At 38.8% G+C, this 26,254-nt stretch overlaps 1 protein-coding gene across 1 annotated transcript in view; it reads right to left on the reverse strand.

Annotated features, from left to right (window-relative positions):
- Window positions 1–25,330, reverse strand: part of xgb (x globin) — a gene marked incomplete at its 3' end in the record, with an annotated part of 82,886 nt that extends 57,556 nt beyond the window's left edge. Inside the window, exons 1-2 of the mRNA XM_079833703.1 lie at window positions 25,021–25,330; window positions 10,639–10,746 (exon numbers count right to left, since the gene is read on the reverse strand). Of these exons, the coding sequence (XP_079689829.1) occupies window positions 10,639–10,746; window positions 25,021–25,193 (281 nt within the window). The 5' untranslated portion in view covers window positions 25,194–25,330. The remainder of the gene's footprint in view (window positions 1–10,638; window positions 10,747–25,020) is intronic.
- Window positions 25,331–26,254: the final 924 nt, after the last annotated feature.

Below are 26,254 nucleotides of genomic sequence, written 5' to 3' on the forward strand. Positions count from 1 at the left end.
AATGAATTATAAATAAACATAAAAAACTAGTAAGCTATTTGCAGTATATTAAATCGTTTTTGACCTGATTATTTTGCACTGAAATCACGAGTCTGTCGGCTCTGATAGCGTTGCATCACGTGCACCTGCGCAATATCACAGCCTATGACTTCCGAAAATATAGTACTATGTTATCAATAGTGATATCATCACAAGAACTTTTGAGGAATATGCAACATAATTTAGACAATTGTTTTTGTTATGTATTATAATAACTGACAGACACTATCATTTCAGCCGCTCTGTGCAGCTCGAACATCAGCTCAGCTTTGCGGCTGAGACACGAATAGACTATTAACTTAAAGCTTTTACTCTTAAACACAAAATGCACATCCACTTTAATAAAAAAGGAATATTTATTAAACAAGCCAGATCAAGAGCAGAAAAAAACGCTCACAGTTAAATAAATACAGCAAATTAGCCTACTTCAATCGGTCTCTCTTCTCCAGTGGGTTGGGCTAATCCAAAAGAAGTGAAACAAGGGGTGTTCTGAAGACAGACTGTTACCTGTGAAACAGGGGTGCTCTGAAAACACCTCCATTAGCAATTAGTGATGAAATGAATGCGGCAAAACTGACAGTACAAATCCACTTTTGTGGCACGACTGAAGCGTGGAGTTGTGACGCTTCCCCTCATGTGTATGTTGATGGGCGTGCCAGCGGGGAATGAAAAAAAGGACCAGCGAGAGACTTGCGCATGCCTTAGCAGTAAACTTGAGGAACGCCCATCAACATACACATGAGGGGAAGCGTCACAACACCATGCTTCAGTCGTGCCGCAAAAGTGGATCTGTACTGTCATGAAATGAACGTGGCGAGGCAAAACTAATTAAATGAACGCTGCAAAAAAATCGACCAATTAGAATTTTGGTCGAGCCAGAATGTATCGACTGGGAGATTACAGCCCTATTAAATATACGCTAATTTTCACACATTTCCAAAAACAAAATCTGGAAATTGGAAAGGACCAGGTTTAAAATTCTTGGTTGTATTTGTTGACATATTAGATGAGAGGGCTTTTACAGAGGGGATTCTGGGTATCTGATTGTGTGTGCTTTAGTAAATTAGAGAATACTGACAATTAGGGCTGGGCCGATAAACGATATCATATCGAATCGCGATAAAATTCATGTCGATAACGATGATAAGCTCTGGACATTTTTACTCGATATAGATTACTGTAACACCCAATCGCAGAGCAGAAATAAACGCGACAACAGCCAGTCAGCGTGCAGCTTTTAACGTGCACATCAAAAGTACACCCTCTACTGGCAAAGAAACTCGACACGAGAAGGAAAAAATTAGAGGTAGCGGCGACGAACGTTAAATCAAAAGTCAAACTAACCTTGAATCATCATCCAAAGAATTTACAATGTCTTTAGCCTAGGCTACTGTTTTCATACAAATACCATAGAAACCATATAGATATATTTTACCAAGGCAGTGAAGAACTATATGCATGTTTTTAACTGTGGTTATCATGATCTAAATCTAAATCTATGATACTATGGGAGACCAATGGTTAATTTGAATAAAACTCAGTCATAATATTTATATTTTACCATATAAAAATAACATTTTTACAGATGTCCATGTTTTTGTTGATGAACATAAATGTACATCTGCATCCTCCTAACTCAAGCTACTACTACTGTCAACTCACTGTCAAATGTGCATTTCTAAGAGACAAAACGTGATATTATTAATAGTGCACTGCAAACTGTGCCGAAGATAAGCCAAAGTCAGACAACACAAACCTGTTTCATGACTAGAAACAATATCACTTATTAGCATATGCAGAAACTAAGACATACATTTTTTGTCTATCAAGAAATTTATTTTGTTATGGGAAAACGACTGGAAACGTTCAAGGAATTAAAAAACGTGAAGTGTTTGTCATTTTCTGACATGAAAAAGTAGTTTAAAACCACGTTTCTACAACTTTCACTTTGGAGCAAAAATCTGCCTTTAAATTTGAAAGAAATAGATATTTGACATTTATCGTGATAATTATCGATATCGACTGATATTACTTTTTTTATAGAGATCACTTTTTGGCCATATCGCCCAGCCCTACTGACAATAGCCTTTAAAAACAATTTTCGCCATGTTTTTTTGGAGAAAAAGGACCTATAACTTAGGATAGGAGTGATATATCAACAAATCCTTCTGGAAAAGCCTTCAGAATATAGTTCAGGATAAGACTGGAAGACTTGGTGCTTGTAGGTGCTCCTGAAGTGGATAATCTGACTCTGAGTGTGAGAAAACGGCCTTTAAAGTTTTATATTGAATAATTGCATACATTTCTATGAAACCCCCAACCCACAAACAAAATATATATTCAGTTCATTAATATCAGTAGTGTATCATATTTAAAACACATGGAAATTGATAAATGAATAAATGATTAATAGCAATAGCCTTCAGCTGAAGAGAACTACCTTAACAAACACACAACAACAGTCACACACACTGCACACAAACTGTCCCTGTTTGTTGCATATGTCCATCTATAACTATTTGAATCTAACACTTACATATACGAGAAAAACGTCACTCTGGGCGATGAAATAATATCGATCATTAGTCATTGGCTAATGAATTCTCAGATTTTACTCGCCAGTGTGTGTGTTAGATGCTAAGAATAAGTCTAGCATAAAGCTAGCTGAACACTCTGAATGAGCGCTTGAGAGTTTCGCTCTCGCCAAGTGATCTATACAATTTCAAATCAGCTCATCTGACGTACCGTCTAGTGTGAAGAACTCTGTCGCTTTGCTGAGCGCATTTCTCACACACACACACACACACACACACGCGCACGCGAGAGTCTTGCATACCACGCAAAATCGATGCGCTACATGTTGACAATATTCTTTGGTGTATTTTCCTGTCAAAATAACGGAGTACATTTGGAATTAATTAGCTTTTAAGAACAAGCAGAAGATATGCTGTTTTTTTTCCGGAAGTGGGCGGAACTAATGCGCAAACAGCAATCTCATTGGCTGGCGCTCATCTTTTCCTGTCCCTGTTTTGATTTCAGCAAATCAGTTTGAGCGAACAATGACAACGCAATCCAGCGATTCTATTGTCAAGGTGTGCGTAGAGCAGGGGTCTCAAACTCGCGGCCCGCGGGATGATATTTTGTGGCCCCCTACTTGACATCAAAGTTTAGTGTTAGTGCGGCCCGCGCGTTGCTATGAAAAGCACCTTTTTGCTGAGTCGTTGCGTGTGCAGCCTTCTTTGTGTGTGTGTGTGTGAGAGAGAGAGAGAGAGATGGCTCGCCCCTCCCTCATGCAGTATAATTGGTTGACACCGCGTGATTGACAGGAACAGATGAACGAAGCTGATCACACAGTTGAAACGAATGTGGTCTAACAGCCCCCGTCAATGTCAAAATGATTGAGATGGCCAATCAAATTAAAGTAGGCGGGGTTTACGTTATCTTTTGGCTCATGCACACTGCACAGTCTTCACACACAGACGAGCGCGTCAATCTATCGCTTAATGCCGTTGCGGAGAGAGACTCTATTCTTTCCGGTGAAATCACAAAACAAAATGCACACAAACGTGTCCATGGTCTTATCATACAATCATTGATGAACATCTTTGATTTTAATGAAGAAAAACTATATGAGGGCGGATTAGAACCCGGAACCTTTGACACGGTTGACAAACACCAGACCACTGTGGAATTCAATAGTTAATTGCGGATCTATGCATATATTGATTCATGCGAAGAATCTAGGAACTAATAATATATTTGACGCAAATTAATGCAAATATTGTTTACAAATAGTCCCAAAAAGATTATGTCCCAACTTGAATTAGACCTAGAATTTTGTTCAGTTCTGTTTGACCTGTTACGGCCTTGCTTTGAATTAGTCTATTATTTAAAAAAATTGTTTTGATTGGCATTGATTGTATCAGTTGTGCTACTTTTTTTTTTGAATACTTGAAACACTTTTTATGTGTAAAACTTGATGCGGCCCAGCCTGTCCCAGAGTGGCCCCCTGGTAAATTAAGTTTAAGACCCCCGGCGTAGGGGGTTGCAAAACAAACTTCACTTTAAAGAAAGGCTTTATACAAAACAAAACTCAATGAAGTGGTCAAAATAATTTCAGATAAAATAATCAGATGAAATTTAAAAATGACATTATAATATTTAAACATAAATATCAAACAAAATACACACCGCTCCGCTTCGCCCACGTATTAAAAAATGTCGGGTTTAAATCGGGCTCGGGCTCATGATTACAGTTAATGTGTCGGGCCGGGCTCGGACACAACGTGCACAGGCCCGATCTTAACTCTAATTGGCATACCAACTTGTTGCATTACCGCCACCAACTGTTATGGGTGAGTAGCGGTCATTCACTGAACCAGCCACACCAAAGCAAACAGGAGAGCATAAAGAGACAGGGCAACTAGAATCGAGTCCAAAATAAAAACATAGTTAATTTATATAAACGACTTTATATAAAGTGTTATTACGATTCCCGGTTCTGACCACTCCCACTGAAATTTTTCCCTCTCCCATCCCAATCATGTGATTATTTGTGCAGATGCATTCTCAGGTACCGAAATTTGGCACCGATTGATTTAATGTGAACGTAATTCGGCCGGTGCCCTTAAAAGTACAGAGTTCGGTACCCAACCCTACAGAACAAAGAGTTTTGTTCATGAAACACAATCAATAATTGTTGCATTGCATTTACTACAGTGTAAAAACAGACGGATTTAGACAGAAATGCAATCTTTCCTCTGGTATTTTGTGCATGCTTTGATTTCATTGGTTCATCATGACAATAACATCTATATGGATTCCTTACAAAAAAACACCATAGAAAAACCACGTCCTTTCCCATATTCATCTCGTCAAGCGTACAGTGTGTGGATGTGCACCTGTGTGTGTGTGTGTGTGTGTGTGTGTTCGATTACATGATGTGTGTCATTGAAAGTGTCAGGATAATAAAGCTCTACTGGCTCTCAGGCTTTTGTTTTCCTCTCTGTCGCTGTGAGATTCAACATCCTGCTGTGCTCTTTTATATCCCGGTCCTGATCGGGTTATTATTTCTGCTCCCTAATGAACACGAGACACACATCGCCCCTTCTAATGCCTTTATTCATATATTTATCATTTATAAAATTCATAAATTGATTTCATGAAGCCGTCAGAGATAATTAGCAGTAAAGCTGAAGACACTCAAACCAAAGCACTTACTAGAACTAATATACACATAAATAAAAATACTTTTTTGGCTTCTTTTCTAGTCTAGTTTTTGTCTAGTACTATGACTATTGTTTGCAAAGTGACACACGTGATGTTCCACATTTTTAAGTTGCCAAAATTACATTTTTAAATGTTTTTTTTCTTGTGAAACAAATCTTACCACTCTTGTGGATTCATGAATATGCAAATTAGCCCCGCCTCCACTCACTCAGAAATACAGTCAGCCACCATTCTGAGGTAAACGTTGCACAATGGCGCTACAACATCGGACACATAACGGTACTTAAAGGTCCTGTTCTTCGTGATCCCATTCTTCAAACTTTAGTTAGTGTGTAATGTTGCTGTTAGAGCATAAATAATACCTGTCAAATGATAAAGCTCAAAGTTAAATGCCAAGCGAGATATTTTATTTAACAGTTCCCTTTCAAAGCCTACAGCTAACGGCCGGTTTGGACTAAATCCCTGTACTTCCTGCTTTAATGACGTCAGTAGAACAGTTTGTTGACTAACCTCCGCCCACAAGAATATGCAAAAAGGGGGCGTGGTCTTGTTGCTCTCCCTAGTGGAGAAGAGGAAGTGTTGCGTTTGTAGTGCGTTTGTCGCCATGTCGTCGAGACGCTGTTATTTTCATCCCGGAGTCAAATCACCTTTGTTTGGCCTTCAGGGGCTGTAGTTTGAGCGCGTGCATCTCCCCGTTATGGTAAGGGGCGTGACCTTTCCGGGCAACATGCGCTAAGCTGCTGTCCAATCGCAAAACGGGAACCGCTGGCCCAATCAGAACTCGTTACGTATTTCTGAAGGAGGGACTTCATAGAATAAGGAAATTCTCAGGCCGTTTTAAGGACAGTGAAAACAGCGGTATGCAGATAAGTAAATTGTGTGAAAAATACTGTTTTTTTTACACGCGAAACATGAACACATTATATTGCACACTGTAAACACAATCAAAGCTTTAAAAAAAAAAATCAGGAAAAACGGGACCTTTAATATGTTTACCTTTATGTGGACTATGTTATCTAACAGCTAATAATGTGTTGCTAATGTTAAAATATCCCAGGATAAACTGCTTCTCTTGAGACTCCGAAGACTTAAAAGATATGCTAAAGCTCCGCCTCCCTTGTGACGTGATTGGTTTGTGACGTCAGAAACACCAACGATTTCGTGTTTTTGAGACTGTCTTTGGTTCACTGCAGTTTTAAAGAGAAAATACTCAACAATGGTGTTGACTTATGAATATGGTTTGTCTGAAAGCATATTAAAAACACCACGCAGACATATAAACAACATTTCATCACAGGGGGACTGTAGTTAAATGTTCAATATTTTTTTTTAAATCATAAATCATTACTATTGGTCACTCTTTATGTCAGTCTGTGGGTTTTGCTAATATTTAATTAAAGAAAAGTATTGTAAGAGCTTGTGACTAAAGCTCGTAACTCCATTGGCTTCTCAAACTGTCAGTCAAACCTCATAGCTCCGCCCAGCTCTATCATGAATGAAGGGCCACACAGTTTGGAAAATTTTTGCTTGTTTGCAATGCAATGGTAAAGAAAGAACTGGGTGTTTGAATAAGTACAGTGTTTTATTTCCTCAAACTATATATATAACTAATATATATATATATATATATATATATATATATATATATATATATATATATATATATATATATATATATATATATATATATATATATATATATATATATATATATATATATATATATATATATAACTATATATATATATATATATAACTATATATATATATATATATATATATATATATATATATATATATATATGTATATATATGTATATATATATAGATATACATATATACATACATATATATATACACATACATATATATATACATATATATATACATATACATATATATATATATACATATATATATATATATACATACATATATATATACATATACATATATATATACATACATATATATATACATATACATATATATATATATATACATATATATACATATATATATATATATACATATATATATATATATATACATATATATATATATACACATATATATATATATACATATATATATATACATATATATATACATATACATATATATACATATATATACACATATATATATACACATATATATATATATAGTCACCTTGGAATTATAAGGTTCTATCTGCGTTCTGAGCAGTTTTGAGATATTGAGCTTCAAAGTTTTTGCATTACATATAGGAAAATGTATATGGGGAACAAGTTTCTTTCAAACATGAAAATAACAGGGACCCTAAATGTATTCTAAATATACTAGGGTTGGGAATCGTGAGAAATTTTCCGGTTCCGGTTCCGGTTCCGGTTCCGCCTAACGATTCCGGTTCCATTAAAATTATTAAACAAATAGTGGTAAAGGAAAAAGGCACAATACGCAACTCAAACAATCCATTTTGTGTTTATTACTTGCTCTAAAATTTATTTACAGGTTGGCAATGTCAAAAAAGTCCTGTACTGTACATATATTACAGTATTAATTAAGCCATTCTTGCAACACATTTTTTTTCAAATGAACACCTCTGAAATTGTCTTATTACATTTTATCTCTCTGTCTCTGAATAAAACCAAGTTATAAATTATATTTATTAGTTATATTTATTAATTAGTTATATATTAATTTAATAGTAATTCAGTTATTCAGTGAACTTGTAAATAATAAATTGCAATTCAGCATTACAAAGGTAGCCTAATTGTGCCTAAACGCTTACCTAAACCATGGTGACTCAACGGTTGACAAATATATATATATATATATATATATATATAGGCTATATATATAGGCCTTTCACTATAAATCTGGTATAAGCCCTGTGGCACTCTGTGCTGTAGCAAATGTTTTGTCAAATTGCTAGTGCAGCCTCCTTTGCATGTTATTAACTTTTCACGTGTTACATTTTGCTTCATTATCATTCATTCTTTGGAAATGAATCCATACTTGTGACTTTCTCTTCGCCATGCTGGTGGTCAACGAGAAAATATCTGACGCAAAACCGTAAATGTGTAGCGCGAGGGCTTTCAGTGCTGAACTGCGTTGCCCTCCTGGAAGCGGCAGGCAACATAATTAATATTCATGATGAGGTGAGCCAGGGTTGCCAGGTTTTCACAACAAAACCCGCACAATTGCACAATCGTTTCAAACCGCGGACATGAAACACAGCCCGCGGCAACAGTGGAAAACGGGAAAGCGGGAAAATCACGGAGTTGGCAACACTGGCTGTCACTCGCTATGAAAGGATACGCTTCCAGCGCTTCGCACACACATTGCACCAGAACCGTTTTCGGAACCGAAACTTAGGAATTTCGCGCGGTTCTGGTATTTTTCAAAAATCAGTTTCGGTTCTGCATAAGAACCGGTTCTCGGTTCCCAACCCTAAAATATACAATATCAAAATCCTCTCAAAATTGTAAATGGGGATTTATGGAATGGGTCAAATGCAGATAGAACCTTCTAATTCTGATAAAACCTTAATTTTGGTGATTCCTAGTTATTTTTTTGTTAATGACGTTTTTATCAGGCTACTTGTCCGGTCGGACAAGTAAAATTCTCTTTCACTTGCCCCTTCAAAAAAATCCACTTGTCCCTGACAAGCGTTAATGTCAAGCCCTGATGTCTCATGTAATCGATCAATCCGTGTTTCAACCTCAGAAAATCAAAAATACTACACACTGCACCTTTAACTTGATAGTCAGAAAGAGTGCACTCGCCACCATGTGGACAGGGCTGGGAATTACAGTTACATTAGATCACCCTCAGTGTAATCTGACAAAATGATGGACGGCTTTCAGATTTTTCCATCAGTGCTAAAAAAAATTCCGCTAATGATGGAAAACGTGTATGTATTTATATAAAGGCTAATGTTTTATTTACTTGAGGAGCGGAGAAGAGTGTCTGCTGTTATTCGCCGACAGATGCTTGTCCCAAACAGTCTGTGCAAAGCACTTCATCTTTAATAACATTTAAGATTTTGGCCAGATGACAGAAAACTGAGCGTCCACATAAAAATACAACAAACTTAATAACTTATAAGTTAAAGAAATGATGTATTACTGCATTTCTAATGATGAACAAAACACGTCCAACACTCACTGGTCAAAAACCTCGCAACTATTTGAGATTGATTTTTCGTCAATTATGACTCAGTATTTCAATTATGACTCGGTATGTCAATTTTTACTTTTGTCATAATTTTTACTTTTTGTCAATTATGACTTGGTGGGTCAATTTTTACTTTGTCAAATATGACTCAGTATGTCATAATTTTGATGTTTATTTTGTTGACAATTTGGATTTGAAATATTTTGGACTTTTATGTCATAATTATTACTGACTTTTAAATGTCATGAATAATTAAGTATTTTGACTGTCATAATTGACTTTTTTGACAATTTTGACTGTCAGTTATGACTTTTTTTTATGTCATATTTTGAGCCATAATTATCACTTTATCAGTTGACTTATGTCATAATATGGACCTTAATGTCCTAATAATTATGACTTTGACGTGTCATAATGTTGACTTTTTTTTCTTCTAATTTTGACTTGTGACATAATTAATATTTACCAAAGCATGATTTGTTTGTTTATATGTGGTGAAAGCATAACTTCAGAGGTGAATGTGCGCCATGATAAAGTTCAGTGTGAATCACAGATTGACACTTTAATTGACACTAAACTTAATAACTTATAAGTTAAAGAAACGATGCATTACTGCCGTTCTAATGACGGACAAAACAAGTCCAACATTCACTGGTCAAAAACCTTGTAACTATTCGAACTTGATTTTGGTAACACTTTAATAATATAACAAAACATAACCATATCAACTTTGACATCAGTGTTTAATTATTTAAAAGAAAACTGTAAAGTAGCTTTTTGGTCATAGGAGGTTATAAATAAATAAATAAACAAACAGGAGTTGTTCTAGTAAGTGCTTGAGCTGTACTGCTAATCATCTCTGACAGCTTCATGAAATCCATCCAGGCGCTCATCATTTTGATGTATAAAGGCATTAGAAGGGCGACACATGTCTCGTATTCATTAGGAGCAGAAATAATGACCCATTACAGACCAGATAACACTCATATTATTAAAACAACACTCCTCATCTCCTCTAGTTCTCTTCCTAGTTGTCTGATATTGTTAAAGAACTGCCCACTTTGGATAAAAGCATCTGGCAAATGCATGAATGCAAATGTTTATATGTTTGGGAAGGCCATTGTAATCTGCCCTAGTTCTCCTGATGGTCACACACACTGGCAGTAGGGTGTGTGTTTCAGACTGTGACGGTGAAGTGTGTATACTGACCGCAGGCCGTGGGCTCGAAGTTCCCGGCTGGTGCGTAACCTCTCCAGATCCTGCACGTCTCGAAACAGGAAGAAGACGTCTTTACACTCCGGATGGGTCTCAAACAACCTGTTCCCGAGACAACAGACATTCAGACGAGCTCTTCAACCACAAACTCATATGAAATACTTCCATCCGTTTTACCATAACACCTTTATGAGCAGGTAAACCTACTGAGCCTGAGTACTGGTTTGGACATTTTAATGCTGGGTTAAATGTATAATCGCACTGTAAATAAGACACCTTAAAATAAAGTGTAACCAAATGTTCTTTATAGTGGCTTCTTTAGGTTATTAAAATGTTCTTCACACTAAGAAAAAATGGTTCTTTTAAGAACTGATCACTGAAAAAAACAAAACTGGTCCTTTATCTATGGCATTACTGTGAAAACCTCCATTTTGATCACACGTGTGATCATGTGTAATGCAGAAGACTGAGAGGACGCTACAAGAAATGACACAGACATACTGTGTGAACCTCCTCTTCACACTTTTAAGACATGTGACATTGGGGCCTAAAGCTAAAATTCGCCAAATGCGAGTAAAAATCAGCGTTGGTGAGTATGAAACCGTTATGAATCCTAACAATGCATGAATGTGAACAAACGTGAATGCCACTTGGGACAGTTGATGGGTCAGCGCTGTATCGTCACGAGAGTTTAAACCTTGATATTTTAAATATTAAAGCGCAAGAAGACGCTAAAGGGAGCTCAATTCTTAACTTGCGCGAATATCCGAAGCACGCACACAGAAAGCCATCACTTGAACTGACAGATTCACACAAAATTATGTCCAAAAATACAGAGTATGCTAGTAAACATAGTTGTGTATGTCTTCAATGAACATAACCAATTGAGAAAGTAAACACACGTGTGTCAGTATCAGTGTATTAGATCCGTGCGTTCGCTCTTAACCCTAAAGCCGTCTTCTGGACAAATGTATGCAAAATCATTTTGTTTTTGTTTTTAAAAATACTTTCCTTAATCTGAGCGGTACAAGACTTGGCTACTTTTCATAAGTTTGCCACCTGAACACGCACAACATTTTTTACTCGATTCGACAATGTTATGTGCTTGAAAAAAAGAAGTCCTTAAACCCGCCTTCGTGGACAAAAATGGGCACCCATAGGAATGAATTGGAAAAACGGTAATTCCAAGCATATTTTTTTTTTATTTGTCCAATAAAAATCAATAAATCCAACACAATGCAGATCATACATACACACAAATGAAGGAGTGAGCCTATACAACATTGTCAATGTGGCAAACACTCACACACTCAAACACACACATCCACAAAAGCATTGCATTGAAATACATTGAATGAGCCTATAACAGAGTTTTAGTTTTTTATTTTTGTCAAATAAAAAAAGTCACTCTCACATACACAAACAAAAGAATTAAATGAGCCAATAACTTGGCAATTTTTAAAAAATAAAAAAAGTTTTTAAAAAAATTGTTAAACCATTGGTTTACAGAGTTCAGCCCATGTGCAGCCATTGAGTTCTATTGCCATCTAGTGGCTATTGATATTGTAGCTTTAAAAAGAAATTAATACCATCATAGGTCACCAGATGTATATACCTATTCATTAATTTGTTCTTATTTCTGTGCCATAGTTATTATATTGATTAATAATAGATAGTTAGCTAATCTGTGTGCTTTGTATATGTGCAATTTTGAATTGAATTGAATGTAGAAATCAATTTAAATTGTAATGTAGATGCATTTTCTGTGAAGCTGCTTTGAAACGATATGTGTATCGTGAAAAGCGCTATACAAATAAATTTGAATTGAATTGAATTGAATGTCACCAAAGTCACCACATTTTTAGGTTTTGGCTCTCTGGACTTGCTGATATATTTTTTTTACTGAAGTTAAAGAAATATTAAATTTAAAATAAAAATAAGCATATTTTTCATAACAAAATATGGTACTTTTATAGGTAAATAAATTCATTAATACCCCAAAAATCACAAAAAAGGCAATCAATTGATAGAATTCATTTTATCAAAGATGGTGATATAACATTTATTAAAACATTTTTTTGGGAATCACACTTGTGACCTTCGTGCACAAATGTGTCCACGAGGGCGGGATTAAGAGCTGTTATGCGAGGGTGGCTTGAGGGTTAAAGGAACAGTAGCCTAATATTCCTGCTGTCTGTGTTTTTAATGTTAACCCCCATCCTTCCCAGGGTTTATCGTAGTGGTCCAAGACCTTAGGACTTTTGTCGCTCTTGAACCATGAATGCACAAAAAATGTTTTACAGGATTCGAGGAGTTTTTGTGGTTGAAATTTAAAAAAGTAACAAATCCTACCCTCGCGGGTCAATTTAAACCTAGAAATGCTCAAAATTCACACTAAAAATGCTAAAACTACCAAAAAATTATTTGATAAATGTCTACATGTGTATCTGAATGCATTTCTGAAGCAGGGGTGCAATCTCATCAGGGGTGAAAAAGGTGACAAAATCATGTCGGGTGTGTGTGCGCATCTCTGACTGTGGTCAGAAACAGTCTCTCGCGCAAATGGAGAAATGAGTCATCTTTCGCTGCTGACTGCGATTCAAAGGCTTAAAATGACTTGTTTTTACACCGCAATGCTTACAAACGCATGCAAATGAAAAGGTTTCGTGACCACGAGTCTTGATGTCATTTACGTGACTCCGCCCTGGAGAACATCAAGTATAATTTTAGGGCTTCCTTCCGTGAGGGAAGGATTTGTTACAAAGTGTGAGGGAGGGATGAGGGTTAATCAAACAACAAATGACAAATAAAACATCACTCACTGCAGTAAGACTTTAAAAGACCAGTATGAATTCAATTTAAGACCTATTTAAAAGGAAATGCAGTCACGAAATTACTTGCAAAGTAAATTAATTTATTAAAATTGAACAAATCGATAAACTTGTATCGATAAACTTGCACTTCCCCATAGCTTAATCCCACCAGGATTTCGCTGTATCTTTTTGTGATTTTTGAGATCAAAATGACTGAATTTGTGGTGGTAATTTCCAGAAATTTGCATAATTAGGATACCACATTTACTATATTATGTATTATATTAGATGCACAATCGTCACACATGACAATAGAACAAACCAAATGCATAAAACTTGTTTATTTTGGTATCTTGCCATTATTTTTGCAGTGAAATTACAAATTATGCAGGATCTCAAAAATGCATTGTTGATTTTTCATTGTATTTAGTAATCACGGAAATGAGAAGAATAAAATCCATTTTAAGTGTCTGTGGTAGAGACTTGTGGCAATAACATGAAAGCTGATTAGCTGCAATACAAGTTACATATTGGTCTCATTTGTAGTCGTAATACAGCGAATTATATTTGAACTAGAGAAAGAAAGAACTACAACAAAGAAAGGGGTCGCTCTTACAAAGAAAGAAGGACCCAGCGGAAACCCTGAATTCATACAGTGAAGAAGACTATGCTGTTATTTCACATTTGCTTACTTTATTCCATTTCTGTACCTGAAAAACACTGATTATTATTTCATTGGTATATTTGTTATATTGTATTTGTGCTTGATTATTTGTTCTTTTTTTACTGTTTACTTGTCTTTAATATTGTTTAAATTTACACGAGCGGTTTTAGCTGTGGTGTATAATATGCAATTGTGAATTTCAAAAAGAAGCCCTGTTTATAATGATCAGCCAAGACTTCTGTCCTCGCTGTCTGGCTTTCCTTCATATCCGGAGAGTTTCAGTGAAGGATGCTCCTGATTTTCCAGATGTTACGGTGTGTGATCAAACCATCCGACTGTTACGGTCTAATCACTGAAGGGTTTGGTTGTCTAGGAAACTCTCATGCTTTTTACACACACTCGAAACGACTGAGTGACCTATACACACGGTGCAAGATTTACCATTTTCACTCAGAAATCAATTGCATTGAAATTTTGACTGAAATAGTATTTGCTTGTCAAACGGACTCCAATTATCTGTTATATTTACAACTTCATTAAAAAAAATCCCTTTTTTCACAGTACATGCATCCTAGAAACTGACTGGAGAACATCAGTTTGAGAAGTCTGGACAGATGTTTATAGCTGCACATTAACACACATTCGTTTGTCAGAAGCGAGAACATTTGCGTCAAACTCAGATTAATTTGTGAAACTCTTTTTGTATTGCTGTTCTGATGATGATGATGATGCCTCATAAAGCACTGCGAGTGGAGGCGTTTTCTCTCATTTACACATTTGAGATGGAGAACCCAAAGCACTGAATGTCCTTCATCAGATCGAGTGTCTGCTGGATCTCTTTTCTTCTATAAAGTTCTCTTTTATTCACCGTTTTCAGGTGCAAAGCATTTTTGTGCATCTTTTGTTGCAGTAAATGAAACTTGATATTTGATCACATGCAATGAGATTAAGAAATGACTATTAAAAACCACTTCAGCTCTGCAGCATATTTTGATTTTTTTTTAGAGAATAAGGCATATCTGAATTTAAGAGTGTCCTATCCACATACATTGGAGTAAATTGATAAAAGAATTGTCTCATTTTACACAAAACACTCTAAATTTGAACACAGTGGTGGAATATTGCATATATTATATTGTATTTATTCACAATTTTATAATAAACATATATAAAAAAAGTCATTTTGATTTATTTTTTAATTAATTTGTTATTTGAAAATCTATAATTTTTAATCTAATTGGTCTTCTTCCCTTCAGAAAGGTTCTGTGGATTCCACTAGGTGTCAGTAAACGGGGAAAAATAATTTTCTTGATATCTCCTTCCAAAAAAAAAGTTATTGAGATTAATCTGTGCAAACTATCTAATAACTCCTACTCATCTCCATTGATTTTCCATAGCCGCTGAAAAAAGAAGGCTCCGCCTCCTCAAATTTGTAAAGGGAGATCTCGGGCTCTGATTGGTCAAGAAGCATGATCGACATGTCTATAGAAAGCTGAGATACTCAGCTTTTTTGACGCATGACGCAATACGTGATGACGTCATCAAAAATTGCGGCTAACAAAGACGATCAAAACTAAGGATAATAAGAGTATTTGTTTTGATCTGGACTTCGGTGATATATCACAGTGTGGTTTGGCCATGCTTGCTCACACACATGTGAAAATGGTCTCATTTTGAAGAAAACAACCTAAGGAACGAGCTGATAAAGAGGCTATTAGCTCCACAACATGTTATTGAACAGGAATATGACTCATGTGTTTGCGTGTTCAAAGGAGTCATTTCCATCTTCGTGATTCTTTTGATAATAACGTTACTGTAAAGTGTTGGATCTGTGAAAAATGATATTCTTGAGGGTGAGAGCTTTCATTTGATATATGACTTGTCTATTTTTGGTGAGATTGTGTGATATAAATATGAAATGTGATATTTATGATTTTCTCAAGGGGGGGGGGTCATTTTGGGGGGGTCAAATTCAGACCTTATTATCTTTTTCTATGTAACATAAATGCAAAAGTGATTGGGTTATCAAGAAAGCTGAGGTTCTAATCTTTCAAACAATACCATATTTGTCTAGTTTTGTGCTGTACAACTTATAGATTTTTTCAAATGATTATGATGATGCAATATTGGACCCACGGATTGGTCGGTGAGGGGGTGCAGAGCTGAAGTGGTTAAATCACGTTACGAGTAGGCCTGTCACGATAACAAATTTTGCTGGATGATAAATTGGCCAAGAAATTATTGCGATAAACGATAATATTGTCGTTCTGAGACCATTTTTATCTAAAATAATGATAATGGCATAATAATGCAGGTACACCTTTTCAAAGATCAATAAACTTTTATTTCTAAAGACTATTTAACACTGAAAATTGAAAATATTTTAAATATCCACAATAAATGAACAAAACAACCAAAAACAATAAAAGCAATGGACTCTCTGTCTGTTAACAAAAACTGAACTTGAATAAATACCAAAAACACTAAATAAAATGGATGAAAACTGCAACGGATGATTGTGTTTTAGGTGCTTATTAGGGGTGGCACGTTTCACAAAACCCACGGTTCGTATCACGGTTTTCGGTTCTGTACGGTTCTTGTTGTAACACTCCAGAAATTGAGTTAGCATATGATATTTAGCTTAAATGGCAGCTGCACAGAAACCCAATGTATGTCAGTTTTTCAGAACGTTCTGGCAAGATTCTCTCAAGGTTACGAACAAATGTTCATTCAATGTTATCTGGTCTTAGATAACGTTATCAAAACATTAGCACAAATGTGTAAACAATTTTTATTTACACATCATTCAAGAAACGTTTTTAAACGTCACTGCTTTTTTCAGAAACTTTTTTCAACATTCAAAAATAATGTCAATATTTACAAAATGAGAAAATGTTTGTTTAAAGAGGAGCTATTATGCAAAATTCACTTTTACATGTTTGAACATGGATGTGTGTGGGCAGTGTGTGTGTACACAATCACCCTATAATGATAAAAAAATACACCCACTCGTATTTTTTGAACCCCCATAAATCAAAACCAGTGTCTCTGAATAAGCCGTTTGCAGTTGCTATGCAATGGGACGTAACACATGCTTAGGCCCCGCCCCGACAGCTGACAGACTCCGCCCTATTAGCACAGGCCCCACCCATGACTGCTGACAGACTCCGCCCTATTAGCACAGGCCCCACCCATGACTGCTGACAGACTCCGCCCTATTAGCACAGGCCCCACCCATGACTGCTGACAGACTCCGCCCTATTAGCACAGGCTCCACCCATGACTGCTGACAGACTCCGCCCTATTAAAGCAGGCCCCACCCATGACTGCTGACAGACTCCGCCCTATTAAAGCAGGCCCCACCCATGACTGCTGACAGACTCCGCCCTATTAGCACAGGCCCCACCCATGACTGCTGACAGACTCCGCCCTATTAGCACAGGCCCCACCCATGACTGCTGACAGACTCCGCCCTATTAGCACAGGCTCCACCCATGACTGCTGACAGACTCCGCCCTATTAAAGCAGGCCCCACCCATGACTGCTGACAGACTCCGCCCTATTAAAGCAGGCCCCACCCATGACTGCTGACAGACTCCGCCCTATTAGCACAGGCTCCACCCATGACTGCTGACAGACTCCGCCCTAGGGATGTGACGGTGAGGAAATTTTCCCACCGGTTAATTGATGTGTGACAACACCGGTAATACCGGTATCACCGGCGGAGGCTTTTAAATCACTAATTCTATCTAATCGAAAGTAACATGCACACGACCGCTCTGAACTGAAAACGTGCCAGTGCGCACACACCGTGAATGACAGCTCGTCTGTAAATGCGCGCTCTGTGAGACCATGGGTGCGTCTCAATCAGTTCCCTAGTTCAGTAGTCAGGGCACTGATCAAGCATTGATCAGTCTATGATTGAGATGCACGCCATGAATGAATAACAGTTCGTCCGTAAAGCCTTTATAGCCTACTCGACGCGCCCGCACGAGCGCGAGGGTGCGCGCGGCAAAAATAAATGCGCGCAGTCAGCGTAGCGGAGGCTCGCACTGCGGAGCCAGGCGAAAGTAAACAATGCGCGCTCTGTGCGGCCGTACACATTTTACTTTCGGTTTTGAGTTAGCGGCAATTCGGCTGCGGGTTGCTTGAATTGTGGGTTCATTAGCCTATTATTTTTAATGAAAAACACAACAAAACAAATGACAAACTCCCTTAAATAGGCGCTTTTACGTTTCGCTTTGAAACCAAATCTTCCGCGATCATCTCAGTCAGCTCCTCACTCTTAAATCTGATGAATGACTCCTGCCGCTGCCGAGACTCACGGTCAGATCCTGCTTTATTAAGCAGATACGTTCAGTTTTTATTTGTATTGTCTGTTCTCTAACTGAACTAAATTATTTTATTACTATAAAAAAATCAAAAAGACGGTGGGCGGTGCCACGGTGGGCAAGTGATAACCGGTGTTGAGTCTGGACACCGGCAACACCGACTATCGTAGCAAGCCTACTCCGCCCTATTAGCACAGGCCCCACCCATGACTGCTGTCAGACTCCGCCCTATTAGCACAGGCCCCACCCATGACTGCTGTCAGACTCCGCCCTATTAGCACAGGCCCCACCCATGACTGCTGACAGACTCCGCCCTATAAGCACAGGCTCCACCCATGACTGCTGACAGACTCCGCCCTATTAGCACAGGCCCCACCCATGACTGCTGACAGACTCCGCCCTATTAGCACAGGCCCCACCCATGACTGCTGACAGACTCCGCCCTATAAGCACAGGCTCCACCCATGACTGCTGACAGACTCCGCCCTATTAAAGCAGGCATAGCCCCCGACAGACTCCATCCTATTAGCACAGGCCACGCCCACGACTGCTGACACACTCCACCCTATTAGCATAGACCCCTTCAATAGGTGTGTTCGACATCGGCTGCGGCTGGATGCAACTGATCGGCGAGAGTAGCCGCGTGCAGGCGAGGAGGAGCTGCAAACACAGACGTGAAGTCGGACACTTTCTGCTTCCCGCGGTGACGCTCGCGCTGTGTTTGCACACTTTATCAGCTGAAGTGAAATAAATGCAATATTTGGCATTACACAGATTTCAGAGACATTATTGTCATGTAATACTTCATGTACTGCTTAATACAGCGTGTGTTTGTACAAGAATAAAGTTCAACATATAAGCCTATCAATGAAGTGGGGTCTATGTTTTTAATCAGTTCTATTTTGAAAAACATGACAATATAACATCGCGACTACATGAAAGGAGGTTTTACTGTTATAAAAAACAGATTTGTGCGCATTAGTGGAGCTGAAGGTTTTAGAATAAATAAGAAACACACGTGATCGCTGTCATGCGGTGAATCTGGCCAATCGTAGAACAGCTGTGTCGTCATCAGAGCCCGTGCAGCCTCGAGCAGCCGCTCTGGAGAAACTGCACCGGCTGTATTAGCGGCTGCTCTCGAATCGCTCTCGCGGCACTTTGTTGACATACGTCACTGTCACGTGGCGTCGGCGCTGCCTCAAGTCGGACAAAATTTCTAACCGGCATGCACTGCTTCAAGTCAGTCGCCGATCAGTCTGCGCATCGCTGGGTGAAGTCGAACAAGCCTAATGACTGCTGACAGACTCCGCCCTATTAGCACAGGCCCCGCCCATGACTGCTGACAGACTCCGCCCTATTAGCACAGGCCCCGCCCATGACTGCTGACAGACTCCGCCCTATTAGCATAGACCCCTTCCACGACAGCTGACAGACTCCGCCCTATTAGCACAGAACCCGCCCATGACTGCTGACAGACTCCGCCCTATTAGCACAGGCTCCACCCATGACTGCTGACAGACTCCGCCCTATTAGCACAGGCCCTGCCCATGACTGCTGACAGACTCCACCCTATTAGCACAGGCCCCGCCCATGACTGCTGACAGACTCCGCCCTATTAGCATAGACCCCTTCCACGACAGCTGACAGACTCCGCCCTATTAGCACAGGCCCCGCCCATGACTGCTGACAGACTCCGCCCTATTAGCACAGGTCCCACTCACAACTTCTGACAGACTGCGCCCTATTAGCACAGGCCCCGCCCATGACTGCTGTCAGACTCCGCCCTATTAGCACAGGCCCCACTCACAACTTCTGACAGACTCCGCCCTATTAGCACAGGCCCCGCCCATGACTGCTGGCAGACTCCGCCCTATTAGCACAGGCCACGCCCATGACTGCTGACAGACTCCGCCCTATTAGCACAGGCCACGCCCATGACTGCTGACAGACTCCGCCCTATTAGCAAAGGCCACACTCACAACTACTGACAGACTCCGCCCTTTTGGCAAAGACTCCGCCCTCAGTGAACTGCACACAGTCCTTCATGTTTATCTCCTCGTCAGAGCATTAAAGTCAGAAATGTGTTCTTATTAAAGCTGCTAAAGTTTTTCAGTCGAGAGCAGTGAGTGATTTTCTGTTTGATTCATATTAACAGCAGATATAGCTGGAGGTTCTGTATATGACGCTGCTGTCACTTTAACACACAGATCTAACACACACATGCCATTACAACAACCTGTGTTTATGTGAACTGTGTGTGTTTTTGACAGTTTGAGCGCAATAAGACGTGAAAGAGAACTGAGTTTAATACTCACTGGACGCTCCGTCTGACACACAGCTTTCTGTGCGCGTGCTTCAGGTGTGTGTGCACTCAGAAAACCATATCTCAGAAGTTTAGACTGATATGGTTTATAGATCATAAACTCTGATGATGATGAAGAACTGCAGTGTGACGTGAGCGCGATAGAGATAATCATCAAAACCAGACAGATGTTGTAGTTTAGCAGAGTATCCGAGGCACGAACTGTAAGGCTCCGCCCTCTTCTGGAAAGGGGGCGGAGCAGACACTCATTTGCATTTAAAGACACATGCACAAAAACAGCATGTTTTAAAACATTGAAAAAGTGGATGTTTTGAACATTATGAGAACATTAAAAAAACGTAATGGAATGTTAGCAAAACGTTCTTATGCTGCGTTCACACCAAACGCGAATTGAGCGTCAAAATCGCGTCTACCGCGTCTAGTTTCACGCGCGAACATTTTGAATGCATTCGCGCGTCCGCAGCGAGTTGGACGCGCGTAGAAATCGAGCGTTTGAAACTAAATTGACGCGCGTTCAAGGCACTCCAGGAGAAATATGTCATAAAACACCACTCTGCCTCTTTTAATTTTCATTAAAAATATATATTAAGCATTAATAGCCACACAAATGTGGTCCAGGCTTCACTGCATGTATGTTTAAATATCCTTAAAATATAAAGTTATGAAACTTCTCTTTGCCCTCAGTCAAAACGATTTGGCAGACAACAAATTATAGATTCATGAGAGCAAAGCTCAGCCGTTAGATCTACACAAAACGAACCACTACAGCACATCAGAGCCAGCGGCAGACGCCAGAAGGACTGGCCGAGGAAAGGCTGCCTTCGCTGGGGTTATGAGCAGTGATTGCCCGGTGATCGCCTGGATCTCACAACTCCAAAAACACAAGATTTTTTTTTTAAATAGGCGCTCTCTTTGTAAATAAACCACAGATTTGAGCTTTAAACAACTTCATTGAAAACAACTGAAAAAGTCTTAAAACTACATTTTGTGACACAATAGTACTATTTTCAATTTATGCAGGGTTTCTCATACACGTCACTTTACCACGTGACAGCAGCAAGCAGGCTCCTGATTGGTTAACGCGGCGCGAATTGACGTCAAAGTTCAAATTTTTCAACTCGGGCGTCAGACGCGAATTCGCTTCAAACGCGTGAATGCACAAAAGCACCATTCATGTGTTACGCGCGTGTCGCGCAAGACGCTCAAATCGCGCGAACTGGACGCGTGAATGAGGCGGATTCGCGTCCTTCGCGCCGCGCGAAACACGCCTTCCGCGCCGCGAGACCTCCAGACGCACGTCAACGCACCTTTCCATTGACTTAACGTTGAAATCACTCGCGCCTGACGCTCTATTCGCATTTGGTGTGAACGCAGCATTAGAATATAATTAGTTCGATGGGAGAGCACTTAAACGTATGCATTTGGCAGATGTTTTGATCTGAAAAGGAAATTGCACTGAATCGACGCTGTACATTTTTGCCGTACAATTTACTGGGACTCGAACCCATGATTTTGGCATTGCAAGCGCCGTATTACTACAGTTTGAGCTTCAGGAAAGCAAACAGAGAAAATGATTTCCACACTTCGTCTGTTTAAAATTACGATACTACGCAAGCTTGTTCCCACCACAGAATGCAAAAGTATAAAAATGTGCGACCTTTTCTAACACAATTCAGACTTTATTTTATGCAATTTTGCGTTCATACCTAAAAAGACGCAAGTACCTTTTCTTTTTTTACCTTTTCCTCCGTGCTGGAAACAAGCTTTCATACAAAACTGTTTATTAAATTTAGTTTGTGGGGGAAAAAATGGTAAATACATGTTTTTACAATCGGTTTCATTTCTTTTGTAATGTGTGAGAACTATTAATGTTTAAAGCATTGCAAAAGTTTTTCCCCAAGTGTGATTTTTGGTGAATTATATTGAATCCAACTAGGGTCAATTCGACCTGCACCGTAGAGATCGTAGCCAGAATTTGACCATAATTCAAGGGTCAAGTGTGACTTCTGATCCCCAGCTGATTCAAAGACACTGAGACTTCAAACATGACGAACAGTGACATTAGTGAAGAGAAAGGACCCGATGAATCTCATTCAGACACTCCTCAGGTCTGTCCTTTCATCATCGTTGTGATGTGAAACTCTAGTTTCTCTTCATTTGCAGTCTTATCTTCATAATAACAGCTGTTTCACACACAAAAACTGCAGCGTCCTCAAACAAATCCGTTACATTAGCAGCAAATGTTCATTCCGCTGACAAATGAATGTGTCCTAATGTGTTGGGAAAGATTTATTACTTGTGCAGTGTGTTTGTTTGATGGATGCATCAATGCTTTTAACATTGATACTGCAAAAATAACGACTTCAGTCCATAATACTGACAAAATACTGAAAGAGACGCTTGTTCTCTCAGCTAATGTTTCTGTCACGACGCAGCTGTCAGATTTCAAATCAATACATTAGCGAACAATAACAGAACACAGAGAACACAATAATGAGCACTGCTAATAACGGTTTAACATTTCAATCAATAAAAGATCACATGATGAGCGCTTAACTCTTTATCCACTGGGCATCACCTGGACATTTGGTGCATTAAAGTCACATTAATGAACTCTTTCTGAAGATGCTCTTATATAGCGAGAACATGCCATTATATAAAAAAATCTATCATTTATCAAGATTTGAAAAGAAAGTGCGACTGTGGTCCACCTGATGTTAATACGAGCATCATCTCTCGAGAGACTCTGTGAAAGTTGCTTCACAATCATTATTTTAACCCGATTCAGCTTTTACGTTTGCACTTTTCTCAGTATTCTACTTTGTCGCACATTGTACTTTTTCATGATGCCAGAGACGCATTTAAAACGCAACTAAGAGGAAAAACGCATTATATTCGTCTATAGTGCAAACCGTTAACACTCACACACAATGGCGGACGAATGTCAATGTGAAACGCCATTTTGCTTTCGTAATGTGACATTTCCAAAGGATTTGCAACATGCGGGACTTGATTTAATTTGTGGTGAATTGATTGGATGGTAAAAAGTGGTAGAAAATGTTTGACACCTGATTGACACCTGTGTGACTTACAGATGCAATATTATTTATTCTTAAAAAGAAAATGTGGTTCTTGGGTTTATAATATTGCTGATTTAAATCTAAACATTAAATAGGCTGTAATACATTACAATAGGCTACACCAGATTTCTATTGAGACAACTTGCCCCGCTGATCAACGTGGTCAACAGTATATTCTGTTTGTGTATTGTGGAAATGTTCAATAGTTTGTCAAAAGGCTACTCTAACTAGTTAAGATATGGATGGAAAAAACTGGGGTGTTTCAACCCATGTTTGGATCAAATACGGACAAATCCAACCGTTGGTTTACATTTTTAACTGTTGGTTTAGGATTTTAAATTTAAATCCCAATGTCCATATTTGACCCAAACAATGGTTTAAACACCCCAGTATTTGATAGATAGATAGATAGATAGATAGATAGATAGATAGATAGATAGATAGATAGATAGATAGATAGATAGATAGATAGATAGATAGACAGACTCTAAAAAAAAAAAGGTTCTATATTGCACCAAAAATGGTTCTTGGCTCGTTATCATAGGGGAACCTTTTTTAGTGCTATATAGCACCAATTTTGGTGCTTCAGTGGTTCTTCAGAGGTTCTTCACCGGTTCTTTGACTAAGGTGCTATATAGCACCTCTGAAGAACCGCTGAAGAACCACTGAAGCACCAAAATTGGTGCTATATAGCACTAAAAAAGGTTCCCCTATGATTACGAGCCTTTTTTTTAGAGTGTAGATAGATAGATAGATAGATAGATAGATAGATAGATAGATAGATGGTTTAAATTTGTAACCGTTGGTTTAAGTTTTTGAATTAAAATTTTAATCAACGGTTGCTTGACCATATTTGACCCAAACATGTGTTGAAACAACCCAGCATTTTTTTTTAGATAGAATGATTCACTGGAGTAAAAAAAAAAAGTGTGACAAAAACCCTAGTTTTCATCGGTTTGGACCGCGAGGCATCACGTAATACATCAATATGCAGTTAAATATTAGTCATTAAGCTGATGTGAAGCATCAACAGGTCTAAACATATAATAATTATCTCTAATTCATATTTAACGTGGTGGAACATTGTTTTCTTGTTGATATTTGGGAACGGACATCACGAATTCAACCGCGTGCATTTTCTGTAAAGCTGCTTTAACTCTCTCACCTGACGAACATGATTATTCCCACTTTGGCGATGTCCTCCTGGATGACTTTCCAGGACTCTTTGATCAGGTGTATGTGACGCGGGGTGAGACACGCCGGACCTTCCGCGTCCTCAGTGTTTCTGCTCTCTTGTGTTCCCGCTGTCAATCCGGATCCTGATATCGCGCAGCCCATCCTGACACGAGCCGAACTTCCTCAGGTAAACCGCCGCTGGTCAGGGTTCAGTCTGCTGGTTAGCCGCGTGTCTCTAGCGGTCGGTGTCGCTCTGCTTCTCCATGTCTGTCTAGAGTAGACCTTCAGTGAGAGACTCTGAACCTGACACCTGCTCACCGGGAGGGGAGGAGTTCATCATCATCATCATCATCATCATCATCATCACAACATGAGAGAGATCCTCAAACACTTACAAAACAGTGATCATTCAGATATTTTCATTTCATAGCTGGATCAGAAATAAGTCTGCCACAGCTAATCTTTCGACAGAATTTTCCGTAATTTATGACAATGCTTCCTGACGGAATTTGCAAACAATCCATGTTTTCATTACAGTAGGGGGCACTATTAGCATCTTCTGAAAGAATACAGAATCTCGTTTTTTAAAACACAGGCGAAGAAGCAGCATAGACAAGCAATAGTAGTACTGCAATTATCAAATATTAAATAGCATATAAATCAAACTTTACCATATAAAATGTCGACCCGTGAAGAGGTAGGGGGTAGGGAGGTGCTTCTCCACACTTCGTCTACCCTAGGGGATAGTTTTTTAAAAAAAAAACACTGGCTGGAAAAGAGTTAAAGCACAGCTAAATAGATATTATAAATAAAGGTTCAGTGTGTAAATTTTAGCGGCATCTAGTGGTGAGGTTGTGAATTGCAACTGCCGACCGTTCACCCCTTCTTCTCGGATCACAGAGAAGCTACGGTGGCCGACACAGGGCAAAGATGTCGTCTGAGACAGCAGAGAGTGGCTAGTGCTCTGTAGAGAAGTTTGTCCTTTCAGGGCTACCGTAGAAACATGGCAGCACAAAATCAGATAACCACTGATGTTCATTATTGTGTTATGCATCACGTTTGAGCTTCAGCGAGAACCAATGAGGTTCATTCTCGTGTTACGCATCACGTTTGAGCTTAAGTGAGAACCAATGAGGTTCATTCTCGTGTTACGCATCACGTTTGAGCTTCAGCGAGAACCAATGAGGTTCATTCTTGTGTTACGCAGCATGTTTGAGCTTCAG

This window comes from Gobio gobio (genome assembly GCF_949357685.1).
Source record: "Gobio gobio genome assembly, chromosome: 13".
NCBI classification, from domain to species: Eukaryota; Metazoa; Chordata; class Actinopteri; order Cypriniformes; family Gobionidae; genus Gobio; species Gobio gobio.